A 12,280-nucleotide genomic window follows, 5' to 3' on the forward strand; every position below is an offset into this window, starting at 1 on the left:
AGTGTAGGCACATTTCTGCCAGTTGCTATCAAAACATGAACAAATGTATCCATTTTCACTGTCTTAACTTTTCTTGGGCGCTTCTTCAGCTGCTTCCTGCATTGAAAGGTTACATACTTCAGCAACAACACTTCTGATGATTTCATCATAAGTCATAAATTTTGCAGGAGTATTTAGAATGTGGGGCATTGCACGAAAGAGCTTGGCTGCGACCATCCCCTTACCAACTGATCTAAGACCACAAACTTTTCTTATGTTATACTTGAACAGACTATTTTGCATCTGTGATGTCATTGTTGTAATGACTGCTTCACACTTTGCGCAATTCAATGTCAGTTTTGACACAGTCCTTTTGTGAGGATAGTGATTCTCTCCCAAAAATATGTGACTACCACACATTCTATGCACAGTATTTTTGGAAATAAAATAACAAAGCATCCTGACGTTCACCACATTATTTTCAAATGAGTGTCCATCTCCACCAGCTCACTATGGGGAAACGCCTTGAAGATGCTGGAACTCTTTCTTGAGGTACTGATTTTCTTTTATCTGACATTCTTGGTTTCTTTCATGTGCCTTCACATAATTATTTCCTCTGAATTTTATTTTAGGAGAGAATTTCTTTACTTGTAACGTTTTTATAAAGATGCGTGAAGCCAGAGAAAATGTAAATCAACACCTAGCTCACTCACAACAAACTTCACTAAGTACAAACAACAATGCTCCAAAACAATAAAGGCAGGTTTCCACACTCATGAATTTCTTACAGGTACATATCTTCCGCCAACATCGCCTATGAACTTCAGTAGCTGCCAGCAGGTGGAACTGCTCTCATTATGCTCTGGTTCGCTAGGCAGCACTGATCCAGACTCTTGTGTTTCTTTATGTGAAAAGTTAGCATCATTCCAGAATACTTGGCTTGGTCTTCAACTAGGTAAATAAATACTTTGTAAAGCGGCAAATTGCTTCTAAACAGTGCAACATGAACAACTTTTTAGCATTTCACAACTGTTTATAGTCACTTTTTGTAACAGAGTTACACAACACTGTTTGAAGTGATGAAACGGATTAAACAGTGTTGTAACTGGGGGTGTGATGTTGCTAAGGCTAATTTTATTGCAAAGCAGTTAATACTCTGAGTGTATTTTTTATTTTAGTATAGTGATAACTTTTACTTTAGTTATTGACAGTAAATATCGCGATGAAATGGAAACTTATTTGTGGTTTTAGAGCTTTAAAACTTCTCTTGGCTCTCATTAAAATCTAAAAAATGTAACTGTCTGTACTAGGGCTGTCATTGAGTAATGACTGTTCCATACAGTAGCACAAAGACTGATCACAAAATTAAGTACTATACCGGTAAAACAAACTTATATTTATAGCACCAGTGACAGATCAGATCCTTTACTAACCCTGAAAATGAAAGCAAAGCTGAACTGCTGAAACAAAACCTACTTTCTGATGTACTTTCAGTGTATTGAAGCTAACATAAAAATTTAAAAACAGTGGTTTTTGGAATGAAATACCTGTATTGCAGTGACCCCAGCCACCAGATATTTCAATGTTACTTGTAATTTAATGCGAGTTGGAATGGTATCTTACATACGTGTATTGGACTTACACTGATCAGCCAGAACATTATGACCACCTACCTAATAGACGATATGTCCACCTTTACAAAGGATCAATAAGGTCTTGGTGAAGCGCTGGAGGGAGTTGGCACTACACAAGTCACCTAATTCCTGTAAATTCCGACCAGGGGGCGATGAGCCCTGACACCACATTCAATCACGTTTCAGATGTTTTCGATAGGTTTCACATTTGGCGAGTTGGGGAGCCTGCACATCAATTGGAACTCTCCACTATGTTCCTTGAACCGCTCCATCACACTCCTGGCCTTGCGACATTACACATTATCTTGTTGAAGAATGACACTGACACTGGGAAACATGATCGTCATGAAAGGGTGTAGGTAATCTGCAGCCAGTGTATGATACTCTTTGGTCGTCATGGTGCCTTGCTCAAGCTTCACTGGACCCATGTATGCTCACGTGAATGTTCTCCAGAGCAAAATGGAGCAGCCACTAGCTTGTCTCCATCCCACAGTACAGGTGACAAGGAGCTGTTCCCCTGGAAGCTGATGGATTCGCTCCCTCCCAACGGCATAATGAAGAAAGTATTATCGCGTAATAGGGGAGAGAGTGTGGCAGATATGATACGTGAGTTGGGATGGAAGTCATTAAATCAAAGACGGCGAGATCTATTTACGAAATTTCATTCACCAACTTTCTCTTCCGAATGCGAAAATATTTTGTCGAGCCCAACCTACATAGGTAGGAATGATCACCAAATTAAAATAAGAGAAATCAGAGCTCGGACAGAAAGGTTTAGATGTTCGATTTTCCTGCGCCCTGTTCAGGAGTGGAATGGTAGGGAGATAGTATGATTGTGGTTCGATGAACCCTCTGCCAAGCACTTAAATGTGAATTCCAGAGTAATCATGCAGATGTAGATGTAGAAAGTTTCGGGATTCATCAGACCATGTAACGCTCTGCCATTGCTCCAACGTCGAGTGCAGGTGTTTATGTGCCCATTTCGGTTGTAGTTGCCAATGTTGTAGTGTTAACACTGGCACATGCATGCATCGTCACCTACAGAGACCCATTATGGTGTGTTCGATGCACTGTGTGTTCAGAAACACTTGTACTCTGCTCAGCATTAAAGTCTGACATTAGTTCCACCACACTTCACCGCCTGTTCTATTTTACCAGTCTGCCCAGCCTACAGTGTCCGACATCCGTAATGAGGAGTGGACGACCAACCCTACGACATCTGAGCCTGGTTACACCTTGGTTTCGCCATTTGTTGACGATACTCACCACAGCACTCCTTGAGCACCTGAAATGCTCGTGCTAAGCCTCCAGGCCATCACAATCTACCCTCAGTCAAACCCAGATAGAGCCCACGTCTTCCCCATTCCCCAAACGGAGAACATGCTCATTGGTACTACATGCGCCATGGATATGTCTGACTAGAAGTCATTCTTTGCCAGGTGATGCTGCTATCACCTGGATAAGTTTGTATCGAAAGTAGTTTGGTGGTCTGTATTGAGATATGGTCTATGGAGGACATGTGGATTATTTCTTAGTAATGTAGATTTTCGTTTGTTATACACTTGTATTTATTTATACTAAGTAAAATAATTTGAAATATTGTATTTATGTCTTATATGTATTCTGCTATGTGAAGTATCTACCACCATCGACATCTTACCATAATTTTTAACTGACTTTTCGTATATCGTGATACACTTTTTTGTACAAAATGTATGATCTATAGGACTAATAATAAATAAGTAAATAAATAATGTTCTGTCTGGTCAGTGTGTGTAAAGAGCCAGAAATACGGCACAAAAATATTTCAAAATTGATTGTTCTCATCGAAAATGATTTTCAAACGTAACGTCGTCCTCGGCAGATAGCTTCCTTACTAGCGTATTGGATGTCCCCAAATCATTCCTACAAGATGTTCATTTCCAGACTCAACATATGTGTGTCCGAGTTTTGTTCATCGATATCAGTATAAACTCTCCCGCTAAAAATTCTCGTATGAATAAAGTAGGGTAAGCGGCATTTGCAACTTCGACGTGTGGGAACGGTAACGTACTTGTTAGCCTAGTGGTATGGGGATGCAACTGCAAGAAATTCGTGCCTGTGGAAACATGGCTTAACAAACGCGATCGGAACGGACGGTATCGATAGGAGATACAGAGTAGGGAATCTTGACCAGCGAGTTCTATACTATTAAGCTCACTGATCTCGACATGAAAAAGCAATGGCTACGAGTAATACCAAAATCGGTGCAATTTTCACTGCGTGGTACTAAAAAGAGGGCATGGCATTTAAGTGAGGGATCGCACAGAGCATCATGAAAATAATCACTACTCACGAACAATTTGTGCCGTTTACATGAAACAAAAACTGTTTTACACGGGGATTAGTGGGCTTTTCAAACAAGTTTTTTAAGCCATTTGCCTTCTGTCTCCCCTTAACAACCCATGTTCTTGATCAATTCCACGTGGTAAAGTGCTAATGAAATATAGACATACAAACTCACCAAACAACATTTATAAGGAAATAAATAGAGGCTGTTTACATTATCCATGTTTTTTTTTCCCTTGTGTAACTAATAACGCAATATACAACTGGATTTTTCCCCCTGTCAGAACTTACTTTTTCACTAAAATTTTGTTAAACGAAAATTGCTTCTTCTATTTATATGTATTTATATATAAATATCAGCTCCGTTCTGGTACTATAAAGCTATAATAATTTTTCGTTTTCAGATATCTGACTTCGCTTATGAAAGACCATGCAATGGAAAAAAGTGTCCAAATTCACCTCGAAAACAAAGCACAGTAATGATATGAATGTTAAGAAGATAAAAAAGTACAAAATTCAATACTATAACCCCCGAAAACAGGTTCACTTTCGACATTTAACTGACGACCATACTATGAAGTCTTTCCTCCCGAAAACCTTAACGTGACGTTATGTCCCATGATGTGATAGTCCGTTGAAGGTTTGCGTGAGTGCCGCCGTTTGAAATGTGTTTAGGAATGTTGACCAAATTCAACGAGAATTGAAGTTACTTTTTGTTACGTAATATGGTGAACTAAAACTATGCCATACATCGCGAGCTAAATAATTTGACTTTTATTAACCATCTTTGGCTGATATGAACAGTAATTTTTACTGCCAGTTTCCAACATTTTAGCTAGTTCCCAAAATAAATGCCACAGATATTCCTGTGGCGTGTGGTGGACAGTAGGCAAGGAGGTGTGTTTTGTCATGGCGCGGATCAATATGTGATAGTGTTTGTGTTAATTTTGTAAATACTTTTTTCGTTGTTGTTGATGGTTGTTGGACGTGTTTTCTAACTTCTAAATTAACGAGAAGCAATGAAATGGCTCAGTCATTTCATTTGCTTTTTTCTGATAACTGCTGGTGTTCATGGTTTAGGTAACCCATATCAAATTTTAGGAATACATAGGAGAGCAACACTACAAGAAATAAGGAAGGCATACAAGCAGTTAGCGAAAGAATGGTGAGTTTCATTGCTTCCCAGCTTTTCAAAGGAACGGTTTTAAGCGTTCATAACAGTTGTCAGTAGTTTGTTAAATGCAACTGTGCAAAACAAAAGCCGCATTGCTGTATTGCGCTCAGTGACATTTGACGTCTTAAAACTCGTCGTTTGTTCTAGGCATCCTGATAAAAATAGTGATCCCGCCGCCGAAAATAAATTCGTGGAAATAAACCAGGCATATGAGGTAAGAATGACGTTTCACAGTTTGTTGTATAGCTTGTACTCACTTATGCAATCACACGAGTACCAAGTAATTGCAATGCTCTAACGATAGATATATTCGGGAATTGTTATCTTATTGGGAAAAATATACGGGTGATCTCGTGTATTTTTGAATAATCACAGCTGTGTTTGTAGACATCATTTGTTCGTAACTCTAGTTGTACATTGATTTCATAACCCTTGTGGGCGTTAACCCTGAACGAACTTGCTTGGGCGCGTTTGGAAATGACGAATACGCATACTACTGCAAGACCAGAAAACAAGACTCAAATGGATTCCAACACAGACTCACTAAATAATACGCAACATCATTACTGCCTAAAGATGTTTTAAATCTCGATACGTATTGTACAGAATCATTAATATAGAACGGTACTTGTGTACTGACATTTGATTACTTTATCTGTATCATGGCCTGAAACATTATTTACACTCTGTTCTTTTGTCTTCAGCATAATTCCTAATCAGAGACTACGGGTGTAGGTGTGAGAATTCTGTTCTGTTTACTATTTCGAAAAACGAATATATAGACAAAAAACATCAAGCTACAAATATTTAGTAGTGACATAATAAGAGCAGGCCGGAGTGGCCGTGCGGTTCTAGGCGCTTCAGCCTGGAGCCGAGCGACCGCTATGGTCGCAGGTTCGAGTCCTGCTTTGGGCATGGATGTGTCTGATGTCCTTGGGTTAATTATGTTTAATTAGTTCTAAGTTATAGGCGACTGATGACCTCAGAAGTTAAGTTGCATAGTGCTCAGAGCCATTTGACATAATGAGTGTATTGTATTATGTTTTGGAAGCATAATTCTGGTTTTACCTAAAGGAACCTCATGCCAGTTGTATTTCTTTCTTGCCACAGCCAAAGTTGTTGTTTGTAGAGAATTTATGTACAGATTGAAAAGAGCTGATATTTTATTAATGTAGATTCTGGGGATATGGCTGCAAGACTTGGATTATGTCATTATAAAAGAAACGTGTAAGACTAGTTTATAGAGTAAAATACTGGCTATTTTGTAGGCCTCCTGTTGACAAAACTCTAATGGCATAGCTTTCTCCACAATACCATCATTGGTGATGTCATTGTGTGACATAAAGTCTTCTAGTTAATAAGTGTCTTTTATTTGCTATACAGTGTGTGGTTTTGTCACTAACGTCTGGCTTATTTTGTTTATTAGTCATCCTGAGAGTTTCTCCACTTGCTGTCAGGAGTTCTGGTGTTTTACGTGTAACTGGTGACAGCAAACATAATGTTTCTGGTCACACCTGATTGTGTCCCTATATCGTATCCTGATGAACCTTTATTATGCTAGTGCATTTAGTATATAATAAATATTTACTTAAAAAATTGTTTTACAAGTTACTGGTCTATTCCCAACTAGTCACTTGCTGCTCCGTGTTTACAGCTGTCTCTGAGGTCTTGTGAATAGTGTTACTGATGACACAGGTGTCACTTGGATAGTTTCTGAAATTGTGGGGGGGGGGGGAGGGGGTTGTCTGTCTGGGACTGTTTTTACATAACTCCGTACGTAAACTGAGAAGCTATTTAACAAATAAATACTGAACTTGATCTGCAGCTAAGGAGCCACACAATATTTATTTGTTGATGCCCAACATACATTCTACTTTGCTAATGAGTAATATCAGTATGAATTTCCAAAATTCTACTACAGTCAATGTCGTACTTCTTCCTGATGGGATAGAATTATTTTCTTTTGTTTTTAATGAAGATGATACTTCGAAAGGTTGGATAAACAATTTGAGACCAGTATGTATGTTCTTAATATGAATTATTCGATTCTTGTCCCCTGTTAAGTGAAGATACTGCTTTAATTTTGTGTGTGTGCTAGCAGTAAGTCTATTACTTTTGAAGTATTTTGATTGAACTTCCCTGTATTACAGTAGTGAACATGTGATATTTAAGCTGATCGTACAGGTAAAAAGTGAAAGAGGTAGACCTAAGATTGCGAAGTTGTATCCCATGGATTTACTCCAGATTTTTCACCGTGACATTGCCTAGAACCTCTCTTCATATGAAGCAAACATAAGAAGGAATAGGCCTTTGTAACATGTATTGTACCAAGCAGTATAATATTAAATTGAATTACATTTTATGAATCAAATTTCCATGGTCTTGCAGTGAGATATGTGCAAACCTGAAAAGTTAGATGTGTACAATTTAGTTAAGTGTAATACAACAGTGACTTAAAGAAATATTATAGTTACATTGCTGATGTCTGCTGCTCATGATCTTGCGGTAGCTTCCCACCGCACGTGCACGGGATCCCAGGCTTGATTCCCAGCGGGGTCAGGGATTTTTCCTGCCTCGAGATGACTGGGTGTTGTTGTTGTCGTCTTCATCACTATTCATCCCCATTACAATCGGATGAAGGCAATGGCAATCCACCTCCACTAGGACCTCGCCTAGTACAGCGATGCTGGTCTCCCGCATCGTCCCCTTCGCTCTTCGGAGTATGGGACCTCATCATCATCACATTCCTAATATTAATTGTAACATTAACCTAGAATTTTGAGTCATAGATAGGCACAACAAAAAGACTGTCACAGATAAAGCTTTCGGCCAATAAGACCTTCATCATCAATACACACACACACACACACACACACACACACACACACACACACACACACACACACATGACTGCAGACTCATGCAACTGAAACCACACTGCAGGCAGCAACACCAGTGCATGATGGGAGTGGCGACTGGGTGGGGGGTAAGGAGGAGGCTGGGTTGGGGAGGGATATTATGGTGGGGTTGGTGGCCAGTGAAGTGCTGCAGGTTAGACAGAGGGTGGAAAAGGAGAGAAGTAAAAAGACTGGGTGTGATGGTAGACTGATAACTGTGTAGTGCTGGAATGGGGAACAGGGAAGGGGCTGGTTGGGTGAGGACAGTGAGTAACGAAGTTTGAGGCCAGTAGGGTTACAGGAACATAGGATGTATTGCAGGCAAAGTTTCCAGCTGCTCAATTCAGAAAAGCCGGTGATGGTGGGAAGGATCCATGTGGCACAGGCTGTGAAACAGTCATTGAAATGAAGGATGTCTGTTGGGCAGTGTGCTCAGCAACAGGGTGGTACACTTATTTGTTGGCCACAATTTGTAGGTGGTCACTTATGCGGGCAGATATCTTGTTGGTTGTCATGTCCACATAAAATGCAGCACACTGGTTGCAGCTTAGCTTGTAGATCACATGACACGTTTCACAGGTAGCCCTGCCTTTGATGGGATGGGTGATGTTTGTGACTGGACTGGAGTAGGTGGTGGTGGGAGGATGTTTGGGACACGTCTTGTATCTACGTCTGTTACAGGGGTATGAGGTAAGGGGTTGGAGGCAGAGGTTGTGTTTGTTACATTCCATCCTGGATTTTCCACTGTTTGATTTTAGCCTAGTATTTTAACAGTTTCTGTGAGGATCCTCTGCAGTGGAGTAGAATTATTTTCTCATCATTTGATTCCCCGAAATTCAATTGCATCAGAGTTTCACTAATACAAACCCCGGTAATCTGTACGTTTGGTTAATCCGAACATGAAACATGTTAGTCTAAGTGTGGAAAACTGTGTGGTAAACTGCCGCACATACACAATATTTTAATTTACACAGTACAGTAAACATGTATTAGAAAAAATGGTAAGAAAACATTAGGTTAAACAATGGATAACAATGAAAGAAAAGCTGTCAAACTTACTAAAATACAGCCGACATTTTATCCCTACTTTTTAGAAGAAGAAAAACTCGAGTCGTTGTTTTCAGGCATAATGAAGACAGCCTGTTATATGACACATAGTTGTGCGATTGTCTCATAAACATAAAATCAGCAGGTTCAGCAGTGGGCTGTTGCTCCAAACAGCGTAGCACGAGGTCAAGGGCTTCTGCTGTGTCACTGTGTGGCACCAGCTGTGCTTTGTTGCTTTCAGGCTCATTGTCACTTCCATCACAGCAGTCCACTTCTTCCTGGTCTTGAGTCACAGCAGCAACTAAATCAGCGTCATTGAGGTTCTCCACACATGCCCCATCTGCTGCCATCCACTCGTCCACGTCTCCCTCACTAGCTTCTTCACATCCAGGGAGTGTCTGTACCATTTGTAGTAGATTTTTCCTTTCATTTTCAACCAGGTTGTCCTGAAATTCAAGAGATGTCCACAGTTTTCTCCATGATTTTTTCATAGTATTTTCTGAAATATTCTGCCATGCCTCAGCGGCTCAATAAACAACATCCTTCACGTTGGTCTTTTTTATTTTGTCCACTAAAGGAATGCTATCTTCTTGGATCAGCATTCTTAAAAATTGTTTTCTGTAAATCAATTTTGATGATTTCAGTATGCCCTGGACCATCAGCTGTAGAAGTGGTGTAACATTCGGCAGCAAAAACCTCGCCACAAATTTTCCATTACGTAATTCCTCAGTGCTGGGGTGAGATGGCGTGTTTTCAATCAAAAGGATTGCACGGGGAGACAAATGATTCTCCTTAGAAAACTGTTGAACAGAGGGAACAAACTGGCCGTGAAACCATTTTTGAATGGCTTACCATCCATCCGTGCATTTTTCTGGTTGCTATAATATATGGGCAGGAACTTCATGTTGCAGTTTTTAAAAGCTCTGGGCCTAGCATATTTGCCAATCAGCATTAAAGGCAGCTTGTGATTACCAGCAGCATTGCTACATGCTAATAAAGTCACACGATCTTTGAACATATTAAAACCAGGAGCATGGTCTTTTGCTTTTGATGCCAGGCTTTTTGTTTTCAACGTCCTAAAATTAAGGCCAGTCTCGTCAGTGTTATAAATTTGTTGGGGAGAATACTCTCCCTCTCTTATAATTTTTTCAAACTTACCCAACTATTCCTTCGCTGCATCATGGACAAAAGAAAGCTTCTCTCCAGTAATTGTCAGCTGACTGATTCCATGGTGTTTTTCGAATGTGTCCAACCAACCTGTGCTCGCACTAAAAGACTCATGACCATTCATTAGCTTGTTCAGGTAGACAGCCATCTCCTGAACCAGTGCTCCACTTAGAGGAGTTCCCCTCTCTCTTTCCTACATAAACCAAAGGAAAAGAGTTCCATCCATTTTATCGTACTGGGACTGTTTCAAAGTCTGCCTAATTGCAAGTGTTTTTCCTAAAGACATTGCACAAGACTGTTCAAGCTTCACTTGGTTCTTCTTCCAATCACAAATGCTTGCTTTGGCAACACCCAGTTCTGTTGCAAGTTTAGATACATTTTCATCCGCTTCAAAGCATTCAGTTTTTCTTTGAGAATTAATGTTGTATGTTTCCGTTTACTCGTGATGAAAATACGCACACCACTACGCCAGAACGAATACAATACAACTGTTACGCTTGCCAGCTATCAATAACTTAACATAACCCAGTGCTTTGTGAGCCAATTGGCAGTGCACACAGCGAGCTCTTAATTCCCATGAAGTAATGAATGGTGTTGACAAGGGATCCCAGATCGATTCCATATGCGTAGATTTCCAGAAGGCTTTTGATACTTTTCCTCACAAGTGACTATTAATCAAATTGCGTGCATATTGAGTATCATCTCAGTTGTGTGACTGTATTTGTGATTTCCTCTCAGGGAGGTCACAATTTGTAGTCATAGACGGTAAATCATCGAGTAGAACAGAAGTGATATCTGGCGTTCCGCAAGGCAGTGTCATAGGTCTTCTGCTGTTCCTGATTTACATATAAATGGTCTAGGAGATAATCTGAGCAGCCCACTTAGATTGTTTGGAGATGATGCTGTAATTTACCGTATAGTAAAATCATCATATGATCAATTCCAATTACAAAACGATCTAAAGAGAATTTCTGTATGGTGCGAAAAGTGGCAATTGGCACTTAACAAAGAAAAGTACAAGGTCATCCACATGGGCATGAAAAGAAATTCGATAAATTTTGGGTATACGATAAATTGCACAAATCTGATGGCTGTCAATTCGACTAAATACTTAGGAATTACAATTACGAGCAACTTAAATTGGAAAGACCACATAGATAATATTGTGGGGAAGGCAAAACAATGTCTGCGCTTTGTTGGCAAAACACTTAGAAGATGCGATAAACCCACTAAAGAGACAGCCGACATTACACTTGTCCGTCCTCTTCTGGAATGTTGCTGCACAGTGTGGGATCCTTACCAGGTAGGATTGATGGAGGACATCGAAAAAGTGCAAAGAAAGGCAGCTCTTTTCGTGTTAGCGCACAATAGGGGTGAGAGTGTCACTGATGTGATACATGAGTTGGGGTGGCATTCAGTGAAACAAAGGCAGTTTTATTTGCGGCGAGAACTATTTACGAAATTTCAATCACCAGCTTTCTCTTCTGAATGCGGAAATATTTTGTTGACACCCACCTACATAGGGAGAAATGCTCATCATAATAAAATAAGAGAAATCAGCTCAAACGTAAAGATTTAGGTGTTCCTTTCTTCCACAACATTCAAGAGTGGAATGGTAGAGAAGTAGTATCAAAATGGTTCAATGAACCCTCTGCCAGGCATGACAACTATGACAAGTTTTGCTACCAGCAGAATATTTGATCACTGCAGAAGATTAACTCATGTCAGGCTGTGTTTTAATTCATTTTAGGTGGGCTGATCCCGGCGGTACTGTAATGCCGGGCCAACCCGTGACAGAGGTGGAGCAAGCCCCTAGCACTCTGTCATGAGCCAAAAATGAGTTTAATATTCTGGTCCTGTGGTGCAGGACGTATCAGATATTAAGCTGATAAGAACAGATACTACACTTTGATCTTAGCCAAGTGTGAATTGCAGAGTAACCATGTAGATGTAGAGAGGTATCAACAATGCACAACAACAAGGGCAGGGAGTGAGAGTGAGCCATTGTTCCCACACTTGTTCCCATTTGTTACCATGGGGTACCTACTTATCTG

The 12,280-nt window shown here is 40.1% G+C and overlaps 1 protein-coding gene and 1 non-coding gene across 2 annotated transcripts in view; one reads left to right on the forward strand and one right to left on the reverse strand.

The window, feature by feature from the left end:
* The first annotated feature begins 4,550 nt into the window (after window positions 1–4,550).
* LOC126354232 (dnaJ homolog subfamily C member 16) overlaps window positions 4,551–12,280 on the forward strand; it is a 162,753-nt gene continuing 155,023 nt past the window's right edge. Inside the window, exons 1-2 of the mRNA XM_050003727.1 lie at window positions 4,551–5,106; window positions 5,263–5,329. Of these exons, the coding sequence (XP_049859684.1) occupies window positions 4,961–5,106; window positions 5,263–5,329 (213 nt within the window). The 5' untranslated portion in view covers window positions 4,551–4,960. The remainder of the gene's footprint in view (window positions 5,107–5,262; window positions 5,330–12,280) is intronic.
* On the reverse strand, window positions 11,972–12,170 carry LOC126356824 (U2 spliceosomal RNA). Its single transcript, XR_007565845.1, has one exon. It is a non-coding gene; the product is annotated as a U2 spliceosomal RNA (small nuclear RNA).

The sequence above is a fragment of the Schistocerca gregaria genome, chromosome 3 (genome assembly GCF_023897955.1).
Source record: "Schistocerca gregaria isolate iqSchGreg1 chromosome 3, iqSchGreg1.2, whole genome shotgun sequence".
NCBI lineage: Eukaryota > Metazoa > Arthropoda > Insecta > Orthoptera > Acrididae > Schistocerca > Schistocerca gregaria.